Source organism: Mytilus californianus, unplaced genomic scaffold, assembly GCF_021869535.1.
Source record: "Mytilus californianus isolate M0D057914Y unplaced genomic scaffold, xbMytCali1.0.p SCAF_5, whole genome shotgun sequence".
Classification (NCBI taxonomy): Eukaryota; Metazoa; Mollusca; class Bivalvia; order Mytilida; family Mytilidae; genus Mytilus; species Mytilus californianus.
The window spans coordinates 16,450,136-16,477,345 of NW_026262701.1; the positions used below are offsets into that span (position 1 = coordinate 16,450,136).

A 27,210-nucleotide genomic window follows, 5' to 3' on the forward strand; every position below is an offset into this window, starting at 1 on the left:
TGATCACCAGATTTAACAAAATGGATCTTAATATTAAGAAAATACCAAACAGAAAACAATAAACTTGTGGAAAAGATGGTATACCACAAACATGAGGTGCAAAAATTTGTACAGCATATCCGGATTTCGACAATTAATGTCTCTCCAGTGATGTTAGGGATCGAAACGGTATTTGGAAGGCCATATAATTTACCTCAATTTAGGATAGACTCTTGAATTTTAAAGAGTCGAAATAGGATGAACGGATCATATAAACCCGAAGGAAAATATAATACAAGCCCAAACGAAAAAATATATAAAAGTCTAAATTGAAAACAACGTTCAAACCTATGATTGCGTTGGATAAAAACCGCAATTTTTATACATGTGCATGTAAAACAAATTTCTTGGTAGAGGGGTCTAAATACAGCACAAACAACAATTTCCAAAAGACCAAAATAAGTGAAAAAGTCTATTTTAACAAAACGCATTTGACTAACAGGTCGAACAACTGATGTTCTTAAACCCTACTGACTGCCATTGGCGATTGCCAAATAAATTGATCACCAGATCTAACAAAATGGATCTTAATATTAATTAAATACCAAACAGAAAACAATAAACTTGTGGAAAAGATGGTATACCACAAGCATAAGGTGCAAAAAATTGTACACCATATCCGGATTTCGACAATTAATGTCTCTTCAGTGATGTTAGGGATCGAAACGGTATTTGAGAGGCCATATAATTTACCTCAATTTAGGATAGACTCTTGAATTTTTAAAGAGTCGAAATAGGATGAACGGATCATATAAACCCGAAGGAAAATATAATACAAGCCCAAACGAAAAAATATATAAAAGTCTAAATTGAAAACAACGTTCAAACCTATGATTGCGTTGGATAAAAACCGCAATTTTTATACGTGTGCATGTAAAACAAATTTCTTGGTAGAGGGGTCTAAATACAGCACAAACAACAATTTCCAAAAGACCAAAAAAAGTGATAAGTCTATTTTTACAAAACGCATTTGATTAACAGGTCGAACAACTGATGTTCTTAAACCCTGCTGACTGCCATTGCCGATTGCCAAATAAATTGATCACCAGATCTAACAAAATGGATCTTAATATTAATTAAATACCAAACAGAAAACAATAAACTTGTGGAAAAGATGGTATACCACAAGCATGAGGTGCAAAAATTTGTACACCATATCCGGATTTCGACAATAAATGTCTCTTCAGTGATGTTAGGGATCGAAACGGTATTTGGAAGGCCATATAATTTACCTCAATTTAGGATAGACTCTTGAATTTTAAAGAGTCGAAATAGGATGAACGGATCATATAAACCCGAAGGAAAATATAATACAAGCCCAAACGAAAAAATATATAAAAGTCTAAATTGAAAACAACGTTCAAACCTATGATTGCGTTGGATAAAAACCGCAATTTTTATACGTGTGCATGTAAAACAAATTTCTTGGTAGAGGGGTCTAAATACAGCACAAACAACAATTTCAAAAAGACCAAAAAAAGTGAAAAGGTCTATTTTTACAAAACGCATTTGACTAACAGGTCGAACAACTGATGTTCTTAAACCCTGCTGACTGCCATTGGCGATTGCCAAATAAACAGATCACCAGATCTAACAAAATGGATCTTAATATTAATTAAATACCAAACAGAAAACAATAAACTTGTGGAAAAGATGGTATACCACAAGCATGAGGTGCAAAAATTTGTACACCATATCCGGATTTCGACAATTAATGTCTCTTCAGTGATGTTAGGGATCGAAACGGTATTTGGAAGGCCATATAATTTACCTCAATTTAGGATAGACTCTTGAATTTTAAAGAGTCGAAATAGGATGAACGGATCATATAAACCCGAAGGAAAATATAATACAAGCCCAAACGAAAAAATATATAAAAGTCTAAATTGAAAACAACGTTCAAACCTATGATTGCGTTGGATAAAAACCGCAATTTTTATACGTGTGCATGTAAAACAAATTTCTTGGTAGAGGGGTCTAAATACAGCACAAACAACAATTTCCAAAAGACCAAAAAAAGTGAAAAAGTCTATTTTAACAAAACGCATTTGACTAACAGGTCGAACAACTGATGTTCTTAAACCCTGCTGACTGCCATTGGCGATTGCCAAATAAATTGATCACCAGATCTAACAAAATGGATCTTAATATTAATTAAATACCAAACAGAAAACAATAAACTTGTGGAAAAGATGGTATACCACAAACATGAGGTGCAAAAATTTGTACAGCATATCCGGATTTCGACAATTAATGTCTCTTCAGTGATGTTAGGGATCGAAACGGTATTTGGAAGGCCATATAATTTACCTCAATTTAGGATAGACTCTTGAATTTTAAAGAGTCAAAATAGGATGAACGCATCATATAAACCCGAAGGAAAATATAATACAAGCCCAAACGAAAAAATATATAAAAGTCTAAATTGAAAACAACGTTCAAACCTATGATTGCGTTGGATAAAAACCGCAATTTTTATACGTGTGCATGTTAAACAAATTTCTTGGTAGAGGGGTCTAAATACAGCACAAACAACAATTTCCAAAAGACCAAAAAAAGTGAAAAAGTCTATTTTAACAAAACGCATTTGACTAACAGGTCGAACAACTGATGTTCTTAAACCCTACTGACTGCCATTGGCGATTGCCAAATAAATTGATCACCAGATCTAACAAAATGGATCTTAATATTAATTAAATACCAAACAGAAAACAATAAACATGTGGAAAAGATGGTATACCACAAGCATGAGGTGCAAAAAATTGTACACCATATCCGGATTTCGACAATTAATGTCTCTTCAGTGATGTTAGGGATCGAAACGGTATTTGAGAGGCCATATAATTTACCTCAATTTAGGATAGACTCTTGAATTTTTAAAGAGTCGAAATAGGATGAACGGATCATATAAACCCGAAGGAAAATATAATACAAGCCCAAACGAAAAAATATATAAAAGTCTAGATTGAAAACAACGTTCAAACCTATGATTGCGTTGGATAAAAACCGCAATTTTTATACGTGTGCATGTAAAACAAATTTCTTGGTAGAGGGGTCTAAATACAGCACAAACAACAATTTCCAAAAGACCAAAAAAAGTGATAAGTCTATTTTTACAAAACGCATTTGACTAGCAGGTCGAACAACTGATGTTCTTAAACCCTGCTGACTGCCATTGGCGATTGCCAAATAAATTGATCACCAGATCTAACAAAATGGATCTTAATATTAATTAAATACCAAACAGAAAACAATAAACTTGTGGAATAGATGGTATACCACAAACATGAGGTGCAAAAATTTGTACACCATATCCGGATTTCGACAATTAATGTCTCTTCAGTGATGTTAGGGATCGAAACGGTATTTGGAAGGCCATATAATTTACCTCAATTTAGGATAGACTCTTGAATTTTAAAGAGTCGAAATAGGATGAACGGATCATATAAACCCGAAGGAAAATATAATACAAGCCCAAACGAAAAAATATATAAAAGTCAAAATTGAAAACAACGTTCAAACCTATGATTGCGTTGGATAAAAACCGCAATTTTTATACGTGTGCATGTAAAACAAATTTCTTGGTAGAGGGGTCTAAATACAGCACAAACAAGAATTTCAAAAAGACCAAAAAAAGTGAAAAGGTCTATTTAAACAAAACGCATTTGACTAACAGGTCGAACAACTGATGTTCTTAAACCCTGCTGACTGCCATTGGCGATTGCCAAATAAACTGATCACCAGATCTAACAAAATGGATCTTAATATTAATTAAATACCAAACAGAAAACAATAAACTTGTGGAAAAGATGGTATACCACAAGCATGAGGTGCAAAAGTTTGTACACCATATCCGGATTTCGACAATTAATGTCTCTTCAGTGATGTTAGGGATCGAAACGATATTTGGAAGGCCATATAATTTTTCTCAATTTAGGATAGACTCTTGAATTTTAAAGAGTCGAAATAGGATGAACGGATCATATAAACTCGAAGGAAAATATAATAGAAGCCCAAACGAAAAAATATATAAAAGTCAAAATTGAAAACAACGTTCAAACCTATGATTGCGTTGGATAAAAACCGCAATTTTTATACGTGTGCATGTAAATCAAATTTCTTGGTAGAGGGGTCTAAATACAGCACAAACAACAATTTCCAAAAGACCAAAAAAAGTGAAAAAGTATATTTTAACAAAACGCATTTGACTAACAGGTCGAACAACTGATGTTCTTAAACCCTGCTGACTGCCATTGGCGATTGCCAAATAAATTGATCACCAGATCTAACAAAATGGATCTTAATATTAATTAAATACCAAACAGAAAACAATAAACTTGTGGAAAAGATGGTATACCACAAGCATGAGGTGCAAAAATTTGTACACCATATCCGGATTTCGACAATTAATGTCTCTTCAGTGATGTTAGGGATCGAAACGGTATTTGGAAGGCATATAATTTTCCTCAATTTAGGATAGACTCTTGAATTTTAAAGAGTCGAAATAGGATGAACGGATCATATAAACCCGAAGGAAAATATAATACAAGCCCAAACGAAAAAATATATAAAAGTCTAAATTGAAAACAACGTTCAAACCTATGATTGCTTTGGATAAAAACCGCAATTTTTATACGTGTGCATGTAAAACAAATTTCTTGGTAGAGGGGTCTAAATGCAGCACAAACAACAATTTCCAAAAGACCAAAAAAAGTGAAAAGGTCTATTTTAACAAAACGCATTTGACTAACAGGTCGAACAACTGATGTTCTTAAACCCTGCTGACTGCCATTGGCGATTGCCAAATAAACTGATCACCAGATCTAACAAAATGGATCTTAATATTAATTAAATACCAAACAGAAAACAATAAACTTGTGGAAAAGATGGTATACCACAAGCATGAGGTGCAAAAATTTGTACACCATATCCGGATTTCGACAATTAATGTCTCTTCAGTGATGTTAGGGATCGAAACGGTATTTGGAAGGCCATATAATTATCTTCAATTTAGGATAGACTCTTGAATTTGAAAGAGTCGAAATAGGATGAACGGATCATATAAACCCGAAGGAAAATATAATACAAGCCCAAACGAAAAAATATATAAAAGTCAAAATTGAAAACAACGTTCAAACCTATGATTGCGTTGGATAAAAACCGCAATTTTTATACGTGTGCATGTAAAACAAATTTCTTGGTAGAGGGGTCTAAATACAGCACAAACAACAATTTCCAAAAGACCAAAAAAAGTGAAAAAGTCTATTTTAACAAAACGCATTTGACTAACAGGTCGAACAACTGATGTTCTTAAACCCTGCTGACTGCCATTGGCGATTGCCAAATAAATTGATCACCAGATCTAACAAAATGGATCTTAATATTAATTAAATACCAAACAGAAAACAATAAACTTGTAGAAAAGATGGTATACCACAAACATGAGGTGCAAAAATTTGTACACCATATCCGGATTTCGACAATTAATGTCTCTTCAGTGATGTTAGGGATCGAAACGGTATTTGGAAGGCCATATAATTTTCCTCAATTTAGGATAGACTGTTGAATTTTAAAGAGTCGAAATAGGATGAACGGATCATATAAACCCGAAGGAAAATATAATACAAGCCCAAACGAAAAAATATATAAAAGTCTTGATTGAAAACAACGTTCAAACCTATGATTGCGTTGGATAAAAACCGCAATTTTTATGCGTGTGCATGTAAACAAATTTCTTGGTAGAGGGGTCTAAATACAGCACAAACAACAATTTCCAAAAGACCAAAAAAAGTGAAAAAGTCTATTTTAACAAAACGCATTTGACTAACAGGTCGAACAACTGATGTTCTTAAACCCTGCTGACTGCGATTGTTGATTGCCAAATAAATTGATCACCAGATCTAACAAAATGGATCTTAATATTAATTAAATACCAAACAGAAAACAATAATCTTGTGGAAAAGATGGTATACCACAAACATAAGGTGCAAAAATTTGTACACCATATCCGGATTTCGACAATTAATGTCTCTTCAGTGATGTTAGGGATCGAAACGGTGTTTGGAAGGCCATATAATTTACCTCAATTTAGGATAGACTCTTGAATTTTAAAGAGTTGAAATAGGATGAACGGATCATATAAACCCGAAGGAAAATATAATACAAGCTCAATCGAAAAAATATATAAAAGTCTAAATTGAAAACAACGTTCAAACCTATGATTGCGTTGGATATAAACCGCAATTTTTATACGTGTGCATGTAAACAAATTTCTTGGTAGAGGGGTCTAAATACAGCACAAACAACAATTTCCAAAAGACCAAAAAAAGTGAAAAAGTCTATTTTAACAAAACGCATTTGACTAACAGGTCGAACAACTGATGTTCTTAAACCCTGCTGACTGCCATTGGCGATTGCCAAATAAATTAATCACCAGATCTAACAAAATGGATCTTAATATTATTTAAATACCAAACAGAAAACAATAAACTTGTGGAAAAGATGGTATACCACGAACATGAGGTGCAAACATTTGTACACCATATCCGGATTTCGACAATTAATGTCTCTTCAGTGATGTTCGGGATCGAAACGGTATTTGGAAGGCCATATAATTTACCTCAATTTAGGATAGACTCTTGAATTTTAAAGAGTCGAAATACGATGAACGGATCATATAAACCCGAAGGAAAATATAATACAAGCCCAAACGAAAAAATATATAAAAGTCTAAATTGAAAACAACGTTCAAACCTATGATTGCGTTGGATAAAAACCGCAATTTTTATACGTGTGCATGTAAAACAAATTTCTTGGTAGAGGGTCTAAATACAGCACAAACAACAATTTCCAAAAGACCAAAAAAAGTGAAAAAGTCTATTTTAACAAAACGCACTTGACTAACAGGTCGAACAACTGATGTTCTTAAACCCTGCTGACTGCCATTGGCGATTGCCAAATAAATTGATCACCAGATCTAAGAAAATGAATCTTAATATTAATTAAATACCAAACAGAAAACAATAAACTTGTGGAAAAGATGGTATACCACAAACATGAGGTGCAAAAATTTGTACACCATATCCGGATTTCGACAATTAATGTCTCTTCAGTGATGTTAGGGATCGAAACGGTATTTGGAAGGCCATATAATTTACCTCAATTTAGGATAGACTCTTGTATTTTAAAGAGTCGAAATAGGATGAACGGATCATATAAACCAGAAGGAAAATATAATACAAGCCCAAACGAAAAAATATATATAAAAGTCTAGATTGAAAACAACGTTCAAACCTATGATTGCGTTGGATAAAAACCGCAATTTTTATACGTGTGCATGTAAAACAAATTTCTTGGTAGAGGGGTCTAAATACAGCACAAACAACAAATTCCAAAAGACCAAAAAAAGTGAAAAAGTCTATTTTAACAAAACGCATTTGACTAACAGGTCGAACAACTGATGTTCTTAAACCCTGCTGACTGCCATTGGCGATTGGCAAATAAATTGATCACCAGATCTAAGAAAATGGATCTTAATATTAATTAAATACCAAACAGAAAACAATAAACTTGTGGAAAAGATGGTATACCACAAACATGAGGTGCAAAAATTTGTACACCATATCCGGATTTCGACAATTAATGTCTCTTCAGTGATGTTAGGGATCGAAACGGTATTTGGAAGGCCATATAATTTACCTCAATTTAGGATAGACTCTTGAATTTTAAAGAGTCGAAATAGGATGAACGGATCATATAAACTCGAAGGAAAATATAATACAAGCCCAAAAGAAAAAATATATATAAAAGTCTAAATTGAAAACAACGTTCAAACCTATGATTGCGTTGGATAAAAACCGCAATTTTTATACGTGTGCATGTAAAACAAATTTCTTGGTAGAGGGGTCTAAATACAGCACAAACAACAATTTCCAAAAGACCAAAAAAAGTGAAAAAGTCTATTTTAACAAAACGCATTTGACTAACAGGTCGAACAACTGATGTTCTTAAACCCTGCTGACTGCCATTGGCGATTGGCAAATAAATTGATCACCAGATCTAAGAAAATGGATCTTAATATTAATAAAATACCAAACAGAAAACAATAAACTTGTGGAAAAGATGGTATACCACAAACATGAGGTGCAAAAATTTGTACACCATATCCGGATTTCGACAATTAATGTCTCTTCAGTGATGTTAGGGATCGAAACGGTATTTGGAAGGCCATATAATTTACCTCAATTTAGGATAGACTCTTGAATTTTAAAGAGTCGAAATAGGATGAACGGATCATATAAACTCGAAGGAAAATATAATACAAGCCCAAAAGAAAAAATATATATAAAAGTCTAAATTGAAAACAACGTTCAAACCTATGATTGCGTTGGATAAAAACCGCAATTTTTATACGTGTGCATGTAAAACAAATTTCTTGGTAGAGGGGTCTAAATACAGCACAAACAACAATTTCCAAAAGACCAAAAAAAGTGAAAAAGTCTATTTTAACAAAACGCATTTGACTAACAGGTCGAACAACTTATGTTCTTAAACCCTGCTGACTGCCATTGGTGATTGCCAAATAAATTGATCACCAGATCTAACAAAATGGATCTTAATATTAATTAAATAGCAAACAGAAAACAATGAACTTGTGGAAAAGATGGTATACCACAAACATGAGGTGCAAACATTTGTACACCATATCCGGATTTCGACAATTAATGTCTCTTCAGTGATGTTAAGGATCGAAATGGTATTTGGAAGGCCATATAATTTACCTCAATTTAGGATAGACTCTTGAATTTTAAAGAGTCGAAATAGGATGAACGGATCATATAAACCCGAAGGAAAATATAATACAAGCCCAAACGAAAAAATATATAAAAGTCTAAATTGAAAACAACGTTCAAACCTATGATTGCGTTGGATAAAAACCGCAATTTTTATACGTGTGCATGTAAAACAAATTTCTTGTTACAGGGGTCTAAATACAGCACAAACAACAATTTCCAAAAGACCAAAAAAAGTGGAAAAGTCTATTTTGACAAAACGCATTTGACTAACAGGTCGAACAACTGATGTTCTTAAAACCTGCTGACTGCCATTGGCGATTGCCAAATAAATTGATCACCAGATCTAACAAAATGGATCTTAATATTAATTAAATAGCAAACAGAAAACAATGAACTTGTGGAAAAGATGGTATACCACAAACATGAGGTGCAAAACTTTGTACACCATATCCGGATTTCGACAATTAATGTCTCTTCAGTGATGTTAGGGATCGAAACGGTATTTGGAAGGCCATATAATTTACCTCAATTTAGGATAGACTCTTGAATTTTAAAGAGTCGAAATAGGATGAACGGATCATATAAACCCGAAGGAAAATATAATACAAAACCAAACGAAAAAATATATAAAAGTCTAAATTGAAAACAACGTTCAAACCTATGATTGCGTTGGATAAAAACCGCAATTTTTATACGTATGCATGTAAAAAACAAATTTCTTGGTAGAGGTGTAAATACAGCACAAACAACAATTTCCAAAAGACCAAAAAAAGTGAAAAAGTCTATTTTAACAAAACGCATTTGACTAACAGGTCGAACAACTGATGTTCTTAAACCCTGCTGACTGCCATTGGCGATTGCCAAATAAATTGATCACCAGATCTAACAAAATGGATCTTAATATTAATTAAATAGCAAACAGAAAACAGTAAACGTGTGGAAAAGATGGAATACCACAAACATGAGGTGCAAAAATTTGTACACCATATCCGGATTTCGACAATTAATGTCTCTTCAGTGATGCTTGGGTTCGACACGGTATTTGGAAGGCCATATAATTTACCTCAATATAGGATAGACTCTTGAATTTTAAAGAGTCGAAATAGGATGAACGGATCATATAAACCCGAAGGGAAATATAATACAAGCCCGAACGAAAAAATATATAAAAGTCTAAATTGAAAACAACGTTCAAACCTATGATTGCGTTGGATAAAAACCGCAATTTTTATACGTGTGCATGAAAAACAAATGTCTTGGTAGAGGGGTCTAAATACAGCTCAAACAACAATTTTCAAAAGACCAAAAAAAGTGGAAAGGTCTATTTTAACAAAACGCATTTGACTAACAGGTCGAACAACTGATGTTCTTAAAACCTGCTGACTGCCATTGGCGATTGCCAAATAAATTGATCACCAGATCTAACAAAATGGATCTTAATATTAATTAAATAGCAAACAGAAAACAATGAACTTGTGGAAAAGATGGTATACCACAAACATGAGGTGCAAAACTTTGTACACCATATCCGGATTTCGACAATTAATGTCTATTCAGTGATGTTAGGGATCGAAACGGTATTTGGAAGGCCATATAATTTACCTCAATTTAGGATAGACTCTTGAAATTTAAAGAGTCGAAATAGGATGAACGGATCATATAAACACGAAGGAAAATATAATACAAAACCAAACGAAAAAATATATAAAAGTCTAAATTGAAAACAACGTTCAAACCTATGATTGCGTTGGATAAAAAAAAAGCGCAATTTTTTTAAGTGTGCATGTAAAACAAATTTCTTGGTAAAGGGGTCTAAATACAGCACAATCAACCATTTCCAAAAGACCGAAAAAAGTGAAAAAGTCTATTTTAACAAAACGCATTTGACTAACAGGTCGAACAACTGATGTTCTTAAACCCTGCTGACTGCCATTGGCGATTGCCAAATAAATTGATCACCAGATCTAACAAAATGGATCTAAATATTAATTAAATAGCAAACAGAAAACAATAAACTTGTGGAAAAGATGGTATACCACAAACATGAGGTGCAAAAATTTGTACACCATATCCGGATTTCGACAATTAATGTCTCATCAGTGATGTTAGGGATCGAAACGGTATTTGGAAGGCCATATAATTTACCTCAATTTAGGATAGACTCTTGAATTTTAAAGAGTCGAAATAGGATGAACGGATCATATAAACCCGAAGGAAAATATAATACAAGCCCAAACGAAAAAATATATAAAAGTCTAAATTGAAAACAACGTTCAAACCTATGATTGCGTTGGATAAAAACCGCAATTTTTATACGTGTGCATGTAAAACAAATTTCTTGGTAGAGGGGTCTAAATACAGCAGAAACAACAATTTCCAAAAGACGAAAAAAAGTGAAAAAGTCTATTTTAACAAAACGCATTTGACTAACAGGTCGTACAACTGATGTTCTTAAACCCTGCTGACTGCCATTGGCGATTGCCAAATAAATTGATCACCAGATCTAACAAAATGGATCTCAATATTAATTAAATACCAAACAGAAAACAATAAACTTGTGGAAAAGATGGTATACCACAAACATGAGGTGCAAAATTTTGTACACCATATCCGGATTTCGACAATTAATGTCTCTTCAGTGATGCTAGGGATCGAAACGGTACTTGGAAGGCCATATAATTTACCTCAATTTAGGATAGACTCTTGAATTTTAAAGAGTCGAAATAGGATGAACGGATCATATAAACCCGAAGGAAAATATAATACAAGCCCAAATGAAAAAATATATAAAAGTCTAAATTGAAAACAAGGTTCAAACCTATGATTGCGTTGGATAAAAACCGCAATTTTTATACGTGTGCATGTAAAACAAATTTCTTGGTAGAGGGGTCTAAATACAGCACAAACAACAATTTCCAAAAGACCAAAAAAAGTGAAAAAGTCTATTTTAACAAAACGCATTTGACTAACTAGGTAGAACAACTGATGTTCTTAAACCCTGCTGACTGCCATTGGCGATTGCCAAATAAATATATATATACATATATGTTTTAATTTCAAATAATTAAAGCCTTCAAGCTACATGGTCTAGTTATAATGCTTAAATAAGTATTTTGAATGAAATTTTGTTGGTAAAGACTTCAGAGCACTTATACCAAGCAAAGATATTTCTTTTAACCAATCATGGAAAATTGACCTCCCCTTCTTGTATGAATGATTTTTAATCTATGATAAGCTTTAGAATAATGTATAATGTTCTTATAATCATCTAGAATAAAACAAACAGGGGGGTTCAATTTACTATGGAGGTCAATTTTCCATACAGGTGGGTTCAATTTACCATGGGGTTTAAAATACCATATGACACCGGTAATAACAAAAATTGTTCAAAACAATAAGATCTAAAAATAAGTCAACAGGACCGAACTTTCCAACTGACTACTTATACTGATTTCTATAATTTTGACAATTATTTAAAAAAAATTCAATAGATAGGTATAAATTTTAACAGTAAGAATGATCATCAATACAAGATCTACAAAAATTCCACTTAATAGATTTAGAAATAGGCAAACATAACTGATTGCAATAAAATTAAAATTTAAAAATGGCATATTTTAACAAGGTGAGCTATTCAGGCTCTTGGAAGCCTCTTGTTAGAATAGTCGGAAAATTTTGTTACCATTGTTATGGTTCATGGTCTACTAGCATCACTAGGTTTTTACAATGGTACATTTCCAGTATTATTATACCCCCCGCAAATAAAGTTTGGAGGGTATATAGGAATCACCTTGTCTGTCTGTCTGTCCGTTCGTCCATCCTTCTGTCTATCTGTCCAACTTGTGTTCGGCGCATATCTTTTGTACCTTTTGAACTTAGGTTGATCATACTTGGTATGCAAGATGCATCATGGGCTCAGGGTCCACTTTGTGATCGGGTCATATATTTTGTATCATTGAACAAAGGTTGATCAAACTTGGTATGCAGATGAATCACAGACTCGGGTGTGTCATATACCAAATTCAGATCATTCTGACCTTACATTTTACCTCTATTGAAGTAACTCCTTCTCAAATTTGTGTCCAGCTCATAACTTTTGTACTGTAAAACTTAGATTAACCAAACTTGGTATGCAGTTGCATCAGGGGCGTGAATGACTCATATACCAAAAATTTCAAAATGTCACTGTCTCAATACTATATTTCACAACAGCAACTAAAATGCATGTATGAGGGGTACTAGTTTCTTTCTACCCAAAATTTAAATTCTGACTCTTCATTAGTACATAAATGAGCCTTACTTCATTATACTTCTTCGTATGAAAAGAACTTCCAAAGTGTATATATTTTATGATTTGTTTATATTTACCAGCAAAAAAAGTCTGACAATATTAAGCAGCAACAACAGGTCATCTGATCCCATAGTATAATTATGTCATGAAGAAGATGACTGCCATTGCATTTTTGTAAAAAATAAATATATATAACAAAGTCCCCATGATCCTGAATGGCCTTTTTATCCAGCACATAAAGCAGGATGAATAAATGCAATGGTGACAACATAAATATTAAACCTCTGATAACTTATAAATTCCATGCTTAACATGCACTATATAATTTTTATTGCTTTTTTGAATGTTATGTTGATCTCCTCTCTACAATTTCGTATTGAGAATAGATATAGAATTTTAAAAGAAGATTTGGTTTGATTACCAATAAGACAACTTTTCACCAGACACCAAAGGACCTGGATGTAGTACATGCATTGTATTTTGTTTCCTTAAAGTATTCTGTGTTTAAAGTTAACATACACCACATTTGTCAAATTAAAGAATAAGATTGATTGATTGATTGTTGGTGTTTAATGCAAATTTCAGCACTCTTGGCTATATCATGGCTGCCAGTTTTTATCAGTGGAGGAAGTTGCACACCTGGAGATATCCACAGACCTTATAATGCAATTTGTCTTATTTGCAATGAGCCTTTGTTGACAAAGTAATACCAGAGATTGAAGGAATATTGATTTGAAACTTCCAGGTTAAGATTGTTTAACTTTAAATAGATAATTTATGTATTTTGTTTTAGTTTCAAATGATTTGGTAGTAACTCCTTCTGGACCATTACAAGTTGGAAAACGTATGAAGCTGATTTGCAGACACAATTGTTATCAAGGTACACCTAGATGGGACCAAGATAGGCCAATTGGTAGCAAGCTTACCTTTAACGGAGATGTTCTACCACCACATAAACAAACGATAGATTTGGAAATAAACGAGAATGAATACAACATAATTTTTCCGAATGTCACATTTACAGATATCAATTCCACCTATTCCTGTCATTATAGTTTTGTTCTTACACAGATCAGTCCAATTGAATATTATAAAGGTATATATATGGAAAAAACTGTTTATAAAGCTTGTATATTGTCTTCATATTAGATATATTTTAACAGTTGTTAGTGATTGAAGTATTTTAGTTGATAAAGCTTCAGGGGAGATGACTGCAGTTAACTTTATAATGAATCTTCAAAGTTTTTTTTAAAATGGCATTATAATTAGATTTAAGCCAGTTAAGTTTATACTACAACGTATATACATACAATAATAGAATCAAATCGCAGGACAAAGAATATGAAAATATGATATATCACAACCATTGAATAAATTATGATAGAATTTTTTGTCATATTCAAATAAACACTAAGACAAATATGAGTGATAGCCCCAAAACATATGAGGCGACAATTTGGGAAACACAATTTCATAGACAGTTTTTAAAGTTTTCTCTAAAAGACCCACAGTTACATTATGTTATGTGTACCGGGTATATATATTATTTATTACAAAATGCACAATGAAAGCTAACTCGTATAAAAGTATTGCAAAAATGACATAAGAACCTTGTAAAACAGTTTAAAATTTAAGTAGACAAATTTAAGATAAATTGGAAAGTGATATGAAAATTATATCAAGTTTTGAAATAAAACAGTACTTTGACATGTAATTTAAATAAAAATATTTGATTTTTCCCTAAAGCACATAATTTATAAGTGGTATTTTTTTTGGGTAAATAAAACCAATTTGGCTATTTAATTATCAAATATTTTTTTTACAAGTTTCTTGTTATATCCTGGTATTTTTCATATTGGGTGAATCTGGCTGTACAATGTTGTTTAGATATGTTCTGTGGTGCTAAGATTTGAATTTCTCATTGACAAGGTAAAAACAGATGTTAAGAGTGAGTTCAAACAAATAACAATGCATGATGATATTTATGAAAACTTTTACCCCAGTGTTAGTAACAGTATCTTAATCGAAGATTTTGAATCTATTCAGGATTAAATTGATATAAGAAGATGTGGTATGAGTGCCAATGAGACAACTCTCCAACCAAGTCAAAATTTATAAAAGTAAACCAATATAGGTCAAAGTATGGCTTTGGATAACAGCAAACAATCATGTATCTCAGATCAACATAAAATAAATCACAAATCGGTGTATAGAATCAATCTTTGCATTGAATGGTTTTACAATAAGAATTGTTTACTTATATTATCTATTTGGCAAATGAAAGCATCAAGAGAACATGTAGAAAATATCAACAGAATACATAGAACAAAAAGTTTTATTAAATCAGATTTTTTTGTAAAACTTCAATTTTTCTGTCAGACCAAGAACTGATAGAAATCAAACTTTTGCTGGTCCTTCCAAAAATTTGTAGGTCCTTCATTTTTGGGAAATTATTACCTAATTTGTTATGTTAGATATTATGGTTGATACATTAGAAAATGAAATTAAAAATACAAAACGAATCATTTTTGAGACAAGAATATGTATATTAAGGGTTAGATAAAATTTTCCTTTTAAAAATTGTCCAGTCTGAAGGTCAAAAGTTTAATATACTTTTTTAAAATCTGGAATATATTGTTTCAATATGGGACAAAAATCATATCAGATAGTCTGGTTGCAGTATTATATAAATTTTCGTTATTTGCGGAGCCATACTATGTGGTCTGTCAGGAAATTTATTGCACGATTGTTTTTGGCCTTATCAAGGTTCAAGTCCTTCAACATATTGCAGCTGTTTTCATTTTCATGTGCCTATGACAAAAGTAACCTGTCACTCTGCCATTGAAAATACTTTAACTGGTTCTAAAGGTATGATTTCTAAAGGGATGACTTCTTATAGGAGTTATTGTCCTTAAACGACAAATTACCTATTTTTTTTACAATATTGCCTTTAAAAAAATTATAACAGATAGACAGAAACTTTTAGGAAAAACTGATAAAAGACAAAATCTACAAATAAGTCAGATGACCAAAATTGTTATTTGACTCCTGATTGAAGTTATTGGCTTTTAATGATGATTTTTTTCCAATTTTTGCAATTTTGCCTATTATCTTGAAAACCATAATAGATGGATAGAAATTTTATATAGCAAAAATGATCAGTAAGACATGATTTACAAATTAGGCATCATGGCTGAAATCTTCAAACGACCCTTTATTGGAGTAATTGCCCGTTAATGATAGTTTTTTACCATTTTTAGTCCCCTACCGACGAAGTCGAAGGGGACTTTAGGTTTGCACTCTGTCCGTCTGTCCGTCTGTCTGTCCATCTGTCAGTCCGGCAAATCAGTTTTCCAGACTTTTTTTCTTCGTGCTTGAAGATATTGATTTGATATTTGGTTTATTGTTTTATCATGACAAGTTACAGGTCAAGTTCAATTTTCACGATTTTAGCTTTTCTCTTTGTTCAGTTAAAGCCCTTTCCCTAGAATTAAAATTTTGATGAAATACTTATTAATTAGTAGATTTCTGTTCAAAGGGAAATAACTCATTTTTTAAAAGACAAAATGACATTTTGGATTTTTTTCCTTTTCTTTGGTAAATTGTTTGAAGAATTTAGTGGTAGGTTTGTTGGTCATTCTTGAAGATATTGATTCGATAATTATTGATCCGGTCTGATGATTTTGTGCAGAGTTATGGTCTTTGGACATAGAAAATTCACTTAAATAATCAGTTTTCAACAGTTTTTTTTCGTCATGCTTGAGGATTTTGACTTGATATTTTTATGTAGTTTACACCATGACAAGTAATAAATCAAGTTAGAATTTCCTTCCATTACAATAAATTTTTAACCGGAAGGGGATTATGTATTGCCAAGCAATACTCACAGAATGCTTTTTTTGCATATTTTGCCTATTATCTGCAAAATTATCATAGATAAATAGAAACTTTAAAAAGGAATGATGATAAGATTGTCAGTTAATTCTTAGAGTTATTCCCCTTTAAAGATGATTTTTACTCCAAAGTGGCCATTGCTGAAGATGAAAGTGAGCAAATGTTGTTTTTTATGCCCCCGCCGTAGCGGAGGAGCATTAAGTTTTAACCTTGTCTGCTCGTTCGACCGTCCATACGTCCCAAAGTTGGTTTCTGTTCTCTAACTTTAGTTTGCCTCAACCAAATGTTATGAAACTTATACACAATGCTTATTTCCACAAAATACAGATCAAGTTTGAATTTTGGTGGTGCCACTTTAACCGTTCTAGAGTTATGCCCCTTTACAAATGGAAAAGTTTCCGTTCTCTAACTTTAGTTTGCCTCAACCAAATGTTATGAAACCTATACACAATGCTTATAACCACAAAATACAGATCAAGTTTGAATTTTGGTGGTGTCACTTTAACCTTTCTAGAATTATGCCCCTTTACAAATGGAAAAATTGCTGAATTATTTCATTTCTGTTCTCTAACTTAAGTTTGCCTCAACCAAATGTTATGAAACTTATACACAATACTTATTACCACAAAATACAGATCAAGTTTGATTTTTGGTGGTGTCACTTATATTGTTCTAGAGTTATGCCCCTTTACAAAAGGAAGAATTGCTGAATTTTTCGTTTTCGTTCTCAAACTTAAGTTTGCCTTAACCAAATGTTATGAAACTTATACACAATACTTATTACTACAAAACTCAGATCAATAACAAATTTGGGTAGCGTCACTTTTACCGTTCTTTAGTTATGTCTTAAAGTATAACTTTATATGATATGCAAGTGGGGGCATCATCTGTGTTCCATGGAAACATTCTCCATTTATTTTTAAATAACAAATTTGGGTAGCGTCACTTTTACGGTTCTTCAGTTATGTCTTAAAGTTATAACTTTATATGATATGCAAGCGGGGGCATCATCTGTGTCCCATGGACACATTCCCCATTTATTTTTAGTGATTGTCCTTGGACAGATGAAATATCCCTTCCCTAGATTTTCCATCAGACATGATGGAATTTTGTGATGGAAAAAATGCCATCACATTCCATCATGTTGATGGAGTAATGGAACAACTTTCCATCAACTTTCCATCAATGCTGGAAAATGGTTGATGGAAAAGGTTTGATGGAATTTGTGTTCATGATGATGGAAAATTGATGGCATAATTTCCATCTGATGGTATTTATGCCATCTGATGGATAATTGATGGTATTTTTGCCATCTGATGGAAAACTGATGGTAATTTTGCTATCAGATGGAAAACCAATGGAATATTTCCATTACATGTAAAATGCATAGAAACTTGATGGAGAATTGACCATCAGATGGAATTTGATGGATGAGTAAGGAGAATGTCTTTAGAAAATCTTTCCATTGATGGCATTTTCTGTGATTTAATAAAACAATATTTGTTCCCTGTCGTCTATAGGTAGTCCTGTTACATGTGTGTATCTTTTCGTTCAGTGTCCCATTGAACTTGCTGTTCTTAAAGTTGAATTAGTTGATGGCAAATTCTGCAAAATAAAAGTAAAAGAATCTAGCATATATAAAAGAATAAGTTAACATTGTACAGGTATAAAGTTAGTTAGTTACATTTGTTGTCAATTCTGAAATTATCAAATGAAAATAACACTTTTTGAAAAGATTTGTATTAATGTGTCACTTGCAGGGTCAATTTCTAAGAGTGTCAAATCCTTCTAGAAATTTAATATTCAGAGGTGGATTTAGGAAAGTGGGCACCCCCTTTCTGAGCTTTAGAGCTACATAACTTATTAAATAGAAGTTTTATAAGTCTTACTCCTAATGTTGACTTAATTGCCATCACTACCACCCTGGTTCAGCAGCTGATATATAACTGTACAATACATTGAACCTCATGTCAGTACTAAATTATCATCATTATAATAAGTGACTGTCCCTAGAAATAAAGAGGTTGTCCTTTCTTTTTTGTTTAATATTTGTTTTTCATAATCATTGTACTATAACATAATGGGTCTTGCCCATGTTTTATATCATACTTTTGGTGGGTAGTGTATATACTATACATGTATATATAAAGATATATTATTTTACCATTTGTGGATATATAAATGTCATATTGTCAGTCACACCACAGATCTCTAATTTTATAGCAAAATTACTTTTTCAGAAGTACTATTTTACAAAACAAATAATGTTTTAAAATGATACAAAATATGACTCATGTCCTACACAATTTTATGATATGTATATGCATATTTTTTGTGTCATTTGGTCTCTTGTGGAGAGTTGTCTCATTGGCAAGCATACCACATCTTCTTTATTAATACTTTTTATAAATCTATGACCTTCTTTTTTTCTTGACTCTTAAAAGTTAATAAAACACTTTAAATATCACTACTTTGAACTAAAAGAGCATGCACATATATTCAAAATTGTGGAAATTCTAATACATTGTACTTACCAAAAGATATAATCCAAAATATGTTTACACCCGAGACGTCCCAAAAATATATATAGGCGGTGCTCCTATCATTGGCGGTAACACTACACAGTTTTGTACATACACATGGCGACACGAAACACAATCGGAAATCCATTTTACGATATCAAATGTTTCATAATGGAGTGGAAAATATCGTGTGCCACGTGGGCGCTTACATTTGTCACTCTATGCACCATTTCTGGTCGAAAAGGGCAATTGGCGCAAGGCAAACGTCCTTCCCGATAACTGTGTTTAATAATTTATTTAAATGGCTGTCAAGTTCCCATTAAAAAAATTTGACTTGTATTTATTTTAATGTCAGATCCTTAAACTCCCATCAAAATGAGATACTAGTACTTACTACTAGCAAACTTGTTGGCCATTTTTAATGGCTGCTTAGATTGTTAAATTACCAAAATTATCAAAATGGTTCCCAACCCCACCCCCTCCTCCTCATGTTCACTAATACCCTTAAGCATTTCATTGTCTTAATTCAATAATTGTATTTAGATACACATTGTTCACCATGGCTTTACGATGTTCGCTGTTCAGTTTCAAATATTATGTTAGGCCTAATATAAAATATTGTCTGTTTCCCCAATCCCTATACCGACCCTTCAAAAAGGGGTCTGACTCATAAAATTTTATTGTCAAAACTAAGTCAAATATTATTTTATTCAGTTCCAATTTTCAGGCTTGCCAGATCGACCAATATTGTTCCAGCTTTTTGGAAAAAATAAAATTATTTCCCTACCTACCTACCCACACCTGGCTTGGCGGTGTCGGATTGGGGAAACAAACAATATATTAATTTAGGCTTAATAAAAATCAGATATAAAGGATACATGTTAAGTTCTTCTCCTTTCTGTAATTAAATTTGCTGTCTCTGTACTTCCAACTAGTATTGCTGAGTAAAGGTAACTGGAATCTGCATGCAATCTGTTTACTATCAAAATTGGCAGCTCCATTTTAAAATCATTAAATCCCCTAAAAGTAAAAAAAAATCCACAAAGAATCAATTGTTCAAGACGTTTTAAAGCAATAAATTCAATAGAAATATTATTGCATGTTTATACAGTACATTGGAAGCCATTTGGAATCAAATTAATTACCCTCCCCCTTTTTTTATCCCCTGAAGATTAAAAACCGGCGACTTATTATTTTCACCAAATAACCATTCACACAACTCAATATTTTTTTACATGTCTACCAGTTATGCCTGTTATGTGACAACAAGATTATTCATTGTCAAAAACTCATGTTAAAAATAAATATAATTTTCAGTTTATGTTTTCAGACTTTCTGATGTTGATTTGCTCAAAAAAACAATAAAAAAATCATAGTTCTTCAATGAATTATAATTTATAATATACACATGTTGAATTAAATTTCTAATGCACTTATCTGAAAACATCTGCATCAGATTTTCCAGCATCGGATTTTCAAGTTTGATCTCCATATCAGCGTAATCACATTTTGATGACGTGTTTCTAAAGTGCGCTAACGTCGAAGTGACAATCTCTCCCCATATTATATCGACCAGAAGTTGATCCGTTCCCGTACCGGTATTATGAAAATAGATCAAGGGTGTCGCATAATAATCGGCACAGGGTGCATGCGGTGAACTATTGGCCGCATTATCTAGAACGGTATTTTCTAGGGTCGAACTGTTCAGTACAATTACAAATAAAATGCTTCGCAGGGCGCAGCTTGATACGACCGCAGAGGTCGAATCCTGAACAGTTGGGGCAAGTATGGACACAACATTCAAGCTTGATACAGCTCTGAATTTGGATTGTGATTAAATATTTGACACAGCATAGGTTTCTGAGACAGAATGAATGTGGTCTAAGAACTTAAAAATTTTAAATTTGACATTCACCTATTATGGTCCAATATCCAAAATCTAAATACATGGTTAGATTCAGCATATCAAAGAACCCTAAGAATTCAATTTTTGATGAAATCAAACAAAGTTTAATTTTGGACCCTTTTGACCTCAATCTGAACAAAGTTGATAACGGGGCCCAAAAATCAAAAATCTTAATACATGGTTAGATTCAGCATATCAAAGAACCCCATATATTCAATTTTTGTTGAAATTAAACAAAGTTTAATTTTTGACCCCGATTTGGACCAACTTGAAAACTGGGCCCATAATCAAAAATCTAAATGCATGTTTAGATTCAGCATATCAAAGAACCCTAAAAATTCAATTTTTGTTAAAATCAAACTTAGTTTAATTTTGGACCCTTTGGACCTTAATGTAGACCAATTTGAAAACGGAACCAAAAATTAAGAATCTAAATACACGGTTAGATTCGGCATATCAAAGAACCCCAATAATTCAATTTTTGATGAAATCAAACAAAGTTAAATTTTGGACCCTTTGGACCTCAATGTGGACCAATTTAAAAACAGGGCCCAAAATCCAAAAACTTAATACACGGTTAGATTCAGCATATTAAAGAACCCCAAGAGTTCAAGAATAAAACCCCATTGAAATTGATCAAGAAATAAGCAATTTATACGAAGTATCTTCTTTTGCACAATACCGTGCAATTGAATATTTCTTGCTATTGCGCAATACTGTACAATTGACAATTTCTTGCTATTGCGCAATATTGTGCTATTGGATATTTCTTGCTATTGCGCAATACTGTGCAATTGAAGATTTCTTGCTATTGCGCAATACTGTGCAATTGAAGATTTCTTGCTATTGTGCAATACTGTGCAATTGAAAATGTCTTGCTATTGCACAATACTTATTATATAATAATTTACACATCCTGTTTGGTGTGTATCTACTACCATATCATTATTATTTGCTTTTAAATATTAATCAGAAATAACCAACTTAAAATGGAAAATTTTAAAAGAAAAAAAAAAGGAAAAAAAAAAAAAAAAAAAAAACAAAAAATCCCCCCTCCCAAATTTTTTGAACCCCCTTATGATTCATCACCCCCAAACTCAATACCAGCCTTCCCTTTGTGGTATGGTACCTTGCAGTACAATTTCAGAGAGATCCATACACTTGAACACAAGTTATTGTCTGGAAACTAGAAAAATGCTTATTTTTGGCCCCTTTTTGGCCCCCAATTCCTAAACGTTTCGGGCAATTACCCCCAAACTCAATTCCAGCTTTCCCTTTGTGATATGGAACCTTGTAGTACAATTTCAGAAATATCCAAACACTTACACACAAGTTATTGTCATGAAACTAGAAAAATGCTTGTTTTTTGCCCCTTTTTTGGCCCCTAATTCCTAAAATTTTGAGGCAATTACCCCCAAAATCAATTACAGCCTTCCCTTTGTGATATGGAACCTTGTGGTACAATGTCAGAGAGATCCATACACTTACACACAAGTTATTGTCTGGAAGTTACAAAAATGCTTATTTTTGGCCCCTTTTTGGCCCTTAATTCCTTAACTGTTGGTACCATAACCCCCAAAATCAATCCCGACCTTTCTTTCGTGGTATTGAACCTTATGGTAAAATTTCATGGAGATCCATTCACTTAAACTAAAGTTAGAGTGCGAAAACCAATGTGTCTTCGGACGACGCCGGACGACGCCAGACGACGACGACGACGACGACGACGACGACGACGCCAACGTCATACCAATATACGACCAAAAAATTTTTAATTTTTGCGGTCGTATAAAAACACGTGGTCATGATTTGTTAACATTTTACACAAGTTGAGAAACCAATGTTTCACGATGTCGATCATTGATCTGATAATTAATAGAAACGCACTTATGTAAACTTGGGAGAAAATCAGAAACGCCCCAGCTTGTCTGGCAAAACAGCCGTTGGCGTTTCTCGAGTTCCCTGTCGTTTATATCGCGAAAATCTCGGCATTTTTCTTACTTAGAAATACGGTCAAACTGAAATTCGTAATTCTTCCATGAACAGGAAGTTCAGCTAGCTGTGTAAACTGTAAAATTAAGTGACCCATTAAGTGCATGGCTTCACCTGACAGCTTTGGTGTCAAACACATTGTAATTAAACACCAATTATCTTTGCTTTATGTCAAAAACAATTTGTCTATTTCAAAAATGTTTGCCAAAAAAAAATAAAATGCTCCGCAGGGCGCAGCTTGATACGACCGCAGAGGTCGAACCCTGAACAGTTGGGGCAAGTATGGACACAACATTCAAGCTTGATACAGCTCTGAATTTGGATTGTGATTAAATATTTGACACAGCACAGGTTTCTGACACAGAATGAATGTGGTCTAAGAACTTAAAAATTTTAAATTGGACATTTACGTACTAGTATTATGGTCCAATATCCAAAATCTAAATACATGGTTAGATTCAGCATATCAAAGAACCCCAAGAATTCAATTTTTGATGAAATCAAACAAAGTTTAATTTTGGACCCTTTTGACCTCAATGTGGACAAAGTTGATAACGGGGCCCAAAAATCAAAAATCTAAATACATGGTTAGATTCAGCATATCAAAGAACCCCATATATTCAATTTTTGTTGAAATCAAACAAAGTTTAATTTTGGACCCCGATTTGGACCAACTTGAAAACTGGGCCTATAATCAAAAATCTGAATACATGTTTAGATTCAGCATATCAAAGAACCCTAAAAATTCAATTTTTGTTAAAATCAAACTAAGTTTAATTTTGGACCCTTTGGACCTTAATGTAGACCAATTTGAAAACGGAACCAAAAATTAAGAATCTAAATACACGGTTAGATTCGGCATATCAAAGAACCCCAATAATTCAATTTTTGATGAAATCAAACAAAGTTAAATTTTGGACCCTTTGGACCTCAATGTGGACCAATTTAAAAACGGGGCCCAAAATCTAAAAACTTAATACACGATTAGATTCAGCATATTAAAGAACCCCAAGAATTCAAGAATATAACCCCATTGAAATTGATCAAGAAATAAGCAATTTATACGAAGTATCTTCTTTTGCACAATACTGTGCAATTGAATATTTCTTGCTATTGCGCAATACTGTACAATTGACAATTTCTTGCTATTGCGCAATATTGTGCTATTGGATATTTCTTGCTATTGCGCAATACTGTGCAATTGAAGATTTCTTGCTATTGCGCAATACTGTGCAATTGAAGATTTCTTGCTATTGTGCAATACTGCGCAATTGAATATTTCTTGCTATTGCACAATACTTATTATATAATAATTTACACATCCTGTTTGTTGTGTATCTCCTACCATATCATTATTATTTGCTTTTAAATATTAATCAGAAATAACCAACTTAAAATGGAAAATTTTAAAAGAAAAAAAAAAGGAAAAAAAAGAAAAAAAAAAGAAAAAAAAAAATCCACCCCCCCCAAATTTTTTGAACCCCCTTATGATTCATCACCCCCAAACTCAATCCCAGCCTTCCCTTTGTGGTATGGTACCTTGCAGTACAATTTCAGAGAGATCCATACACTTGAACACAAGTTATTGTCTGGAAACTAGAAAAATGCTTATTTTTGGCCCCTTTTTGGCCCCCAATTCCTAAACGTTTCGGGCAATTACCCCCAAACTCAATTCTAGCTTTCCCTTTGTGATATGGAACCTTGTAGTACAATTTCAGAAATATCCAAACACTTACACACAAGTTATTGTCATGAAACTAGAAAAATGCTTGTTTTTTGCCCCTTTTTTGGCCCCTAATTCCTAAAATTTTGAGGCAATTACCCTCAAAATCAATTACAGCCTTCCCTTTGTGATATGGAACCTTGTGGTACAATGTCAGAGAGATCCATACACTTACACACAAGTTATTGTCTGGAAGTTTCAAAAATGCTTATTTTTGGCCCCTTTTTGGCCCCTAATTCCTTAACTGTTGGTACCATAACCCCCAAAATCAATCCCAACCTTCCTTTCGTGGTATTGAACCTCATGGTAAAATTTCATGGAGATCCATTCACTTAAACTAAAGTTAGAGTGCGAAAACCAATGTGTCTTCAGACGACGCTGGACGACGCCAGACGACGACGACGACGACGACGACGACGATAACGCCAACGTCATACCAATATACGACCAAAAAAATTTTAATTTTTGCGGTCGTATAAAAATGAGTTACTCCCCCTTTTTCATCACCTTTTCACAATATATTCCGTTTATTTATGGTTTTTTTCGTAATTAAATAAATATAAAACAAATTGAATGCAAATGCATATTAGAATATTTCTTTTAATTATTTTAAACCTGAAAACACTTAGAATATAAATATTTTGAAAATTGTTTTTTTCATCTTCACCTCCATTCATTGCTCTATCAAGTGCATTAAAATAATAATTCAAATTGCTTTATTGTAAGTTTGCATAAGATCCTAAAGATGAGTAACTAACAGGATAACTTATATGAAACTCATAAGCCACTAAATAATTAAACTCAGCTGCAGTGTGAACATGTTATTAGTCACTATTAATGACCCGAGATTTTTAAAGCTAAACATAAAAAATTGTGCCAAAATTATTGAATTTTATTACTCCCCTTCAACTGAAACTTGATTTTACCTTAGTGCCTGAGTTTTATTTTAGTTTAATTGCCCTTTTTTCAATGACATTTTAAAAATAAAATTGTCATTTTTCTGACTAGAGCACCCTGCCCTTTTTAAATCCTGGCTAGAACACTGTATCTTCATGTGAATGTGAATATATATATATTTAACAAACAATTGTTAATTTCAGTCCCAAAGATTTTCTTTTTTATTTGGTTGAATTTGTAATACAGATTATATTTTTTCTTAAGTCCCAATACCAGGAATCATCCAGGCCTTTTTTTTTTCCATTCAGATAGAATTTGTAAATGTCCTGAAAGTTGGATGAATGATGATCGAAAAGTCCTGATATATTCTGGTTTATATAATATGATTTTTGAAAGTCTTGAGATATCCTGGATATTCCCCCAGTTTTAAGCTGCTTGATTTGAAAGTCCTGACATTTTCTGGAATTCTCCCATTAAGTTTTTTCCTAAAAAAAGGACTTATAGCCTAACAGGATATTTTCAGGATATCCCAGGATAATCTTCAGATATCCTTATTATAAAAGTTTTCAGGATTTATTTCTGCAAGGGGTGTATGCATCATTTGATGGAAAATGTAAAAATAAAAGTATTGGTTACAGAACAGTCATATAAATAGTGACAAAAAGTAATTTTAACAAAAAATAATATGTCACATTTAATAAGTTTACACTGGTTGAAATAAAAACCAAAGTATTCTTGAAATCCTTTCCTGTTACAAGATATATACAAGGTATGGCACAGTTTAGGAAATTGTTTGTTGCAACTTTCTAGCAAACAAACTCTTTCTTGCAACATTGCAGAAAAATACTGCAACTTTCTCACGAACAAATATTATTTCAGTAACATTGAGAGATTATGTTACAAGTTACAGCTGCAACAACATGTAACTTTCTTGCTAGTACTTCTTGTAAACAAATTTGTTTGCTCCAATATAATAGAAAACATTTTACCTCAGTAAGGGATGTTAAATTTTCAGACACAATTATGCTGAAATTTTCTAAGTTTTTTTCCATCAAGCAAAATGACAGAGTTTAAATACCATCACACTTTCCATCAACAAAATATTCTAAGTCCAAATTCCATCTCACTTTCCATCAAAGAAAATGTTTAAG

The 27,210-nt window shown here is 32.7% G+C and overlaps 1 protein-coding gene across 1 annotated transcript in view; it reads left to right on the forward strand.

Moving 5' to 3' along the window:
• Positions 1-27,210, forward strand: part of LOC127701867 (uncharacterized) — a 159,237-nt gene that overhangs the window by 108,258 nt on the left and 23,769 nt on the right. Inside the window, exon 13 of the mRNA XM_052205840.1 lies at positions 13,919-14,221. Within this exon, the coding sequence (XP_052061800.1) occupies positions 13,919-14,221 (303 nt within the window). The remainder of the gene's footprint in view (positions 1-13,918; positions 14,222-27,210) is intronic.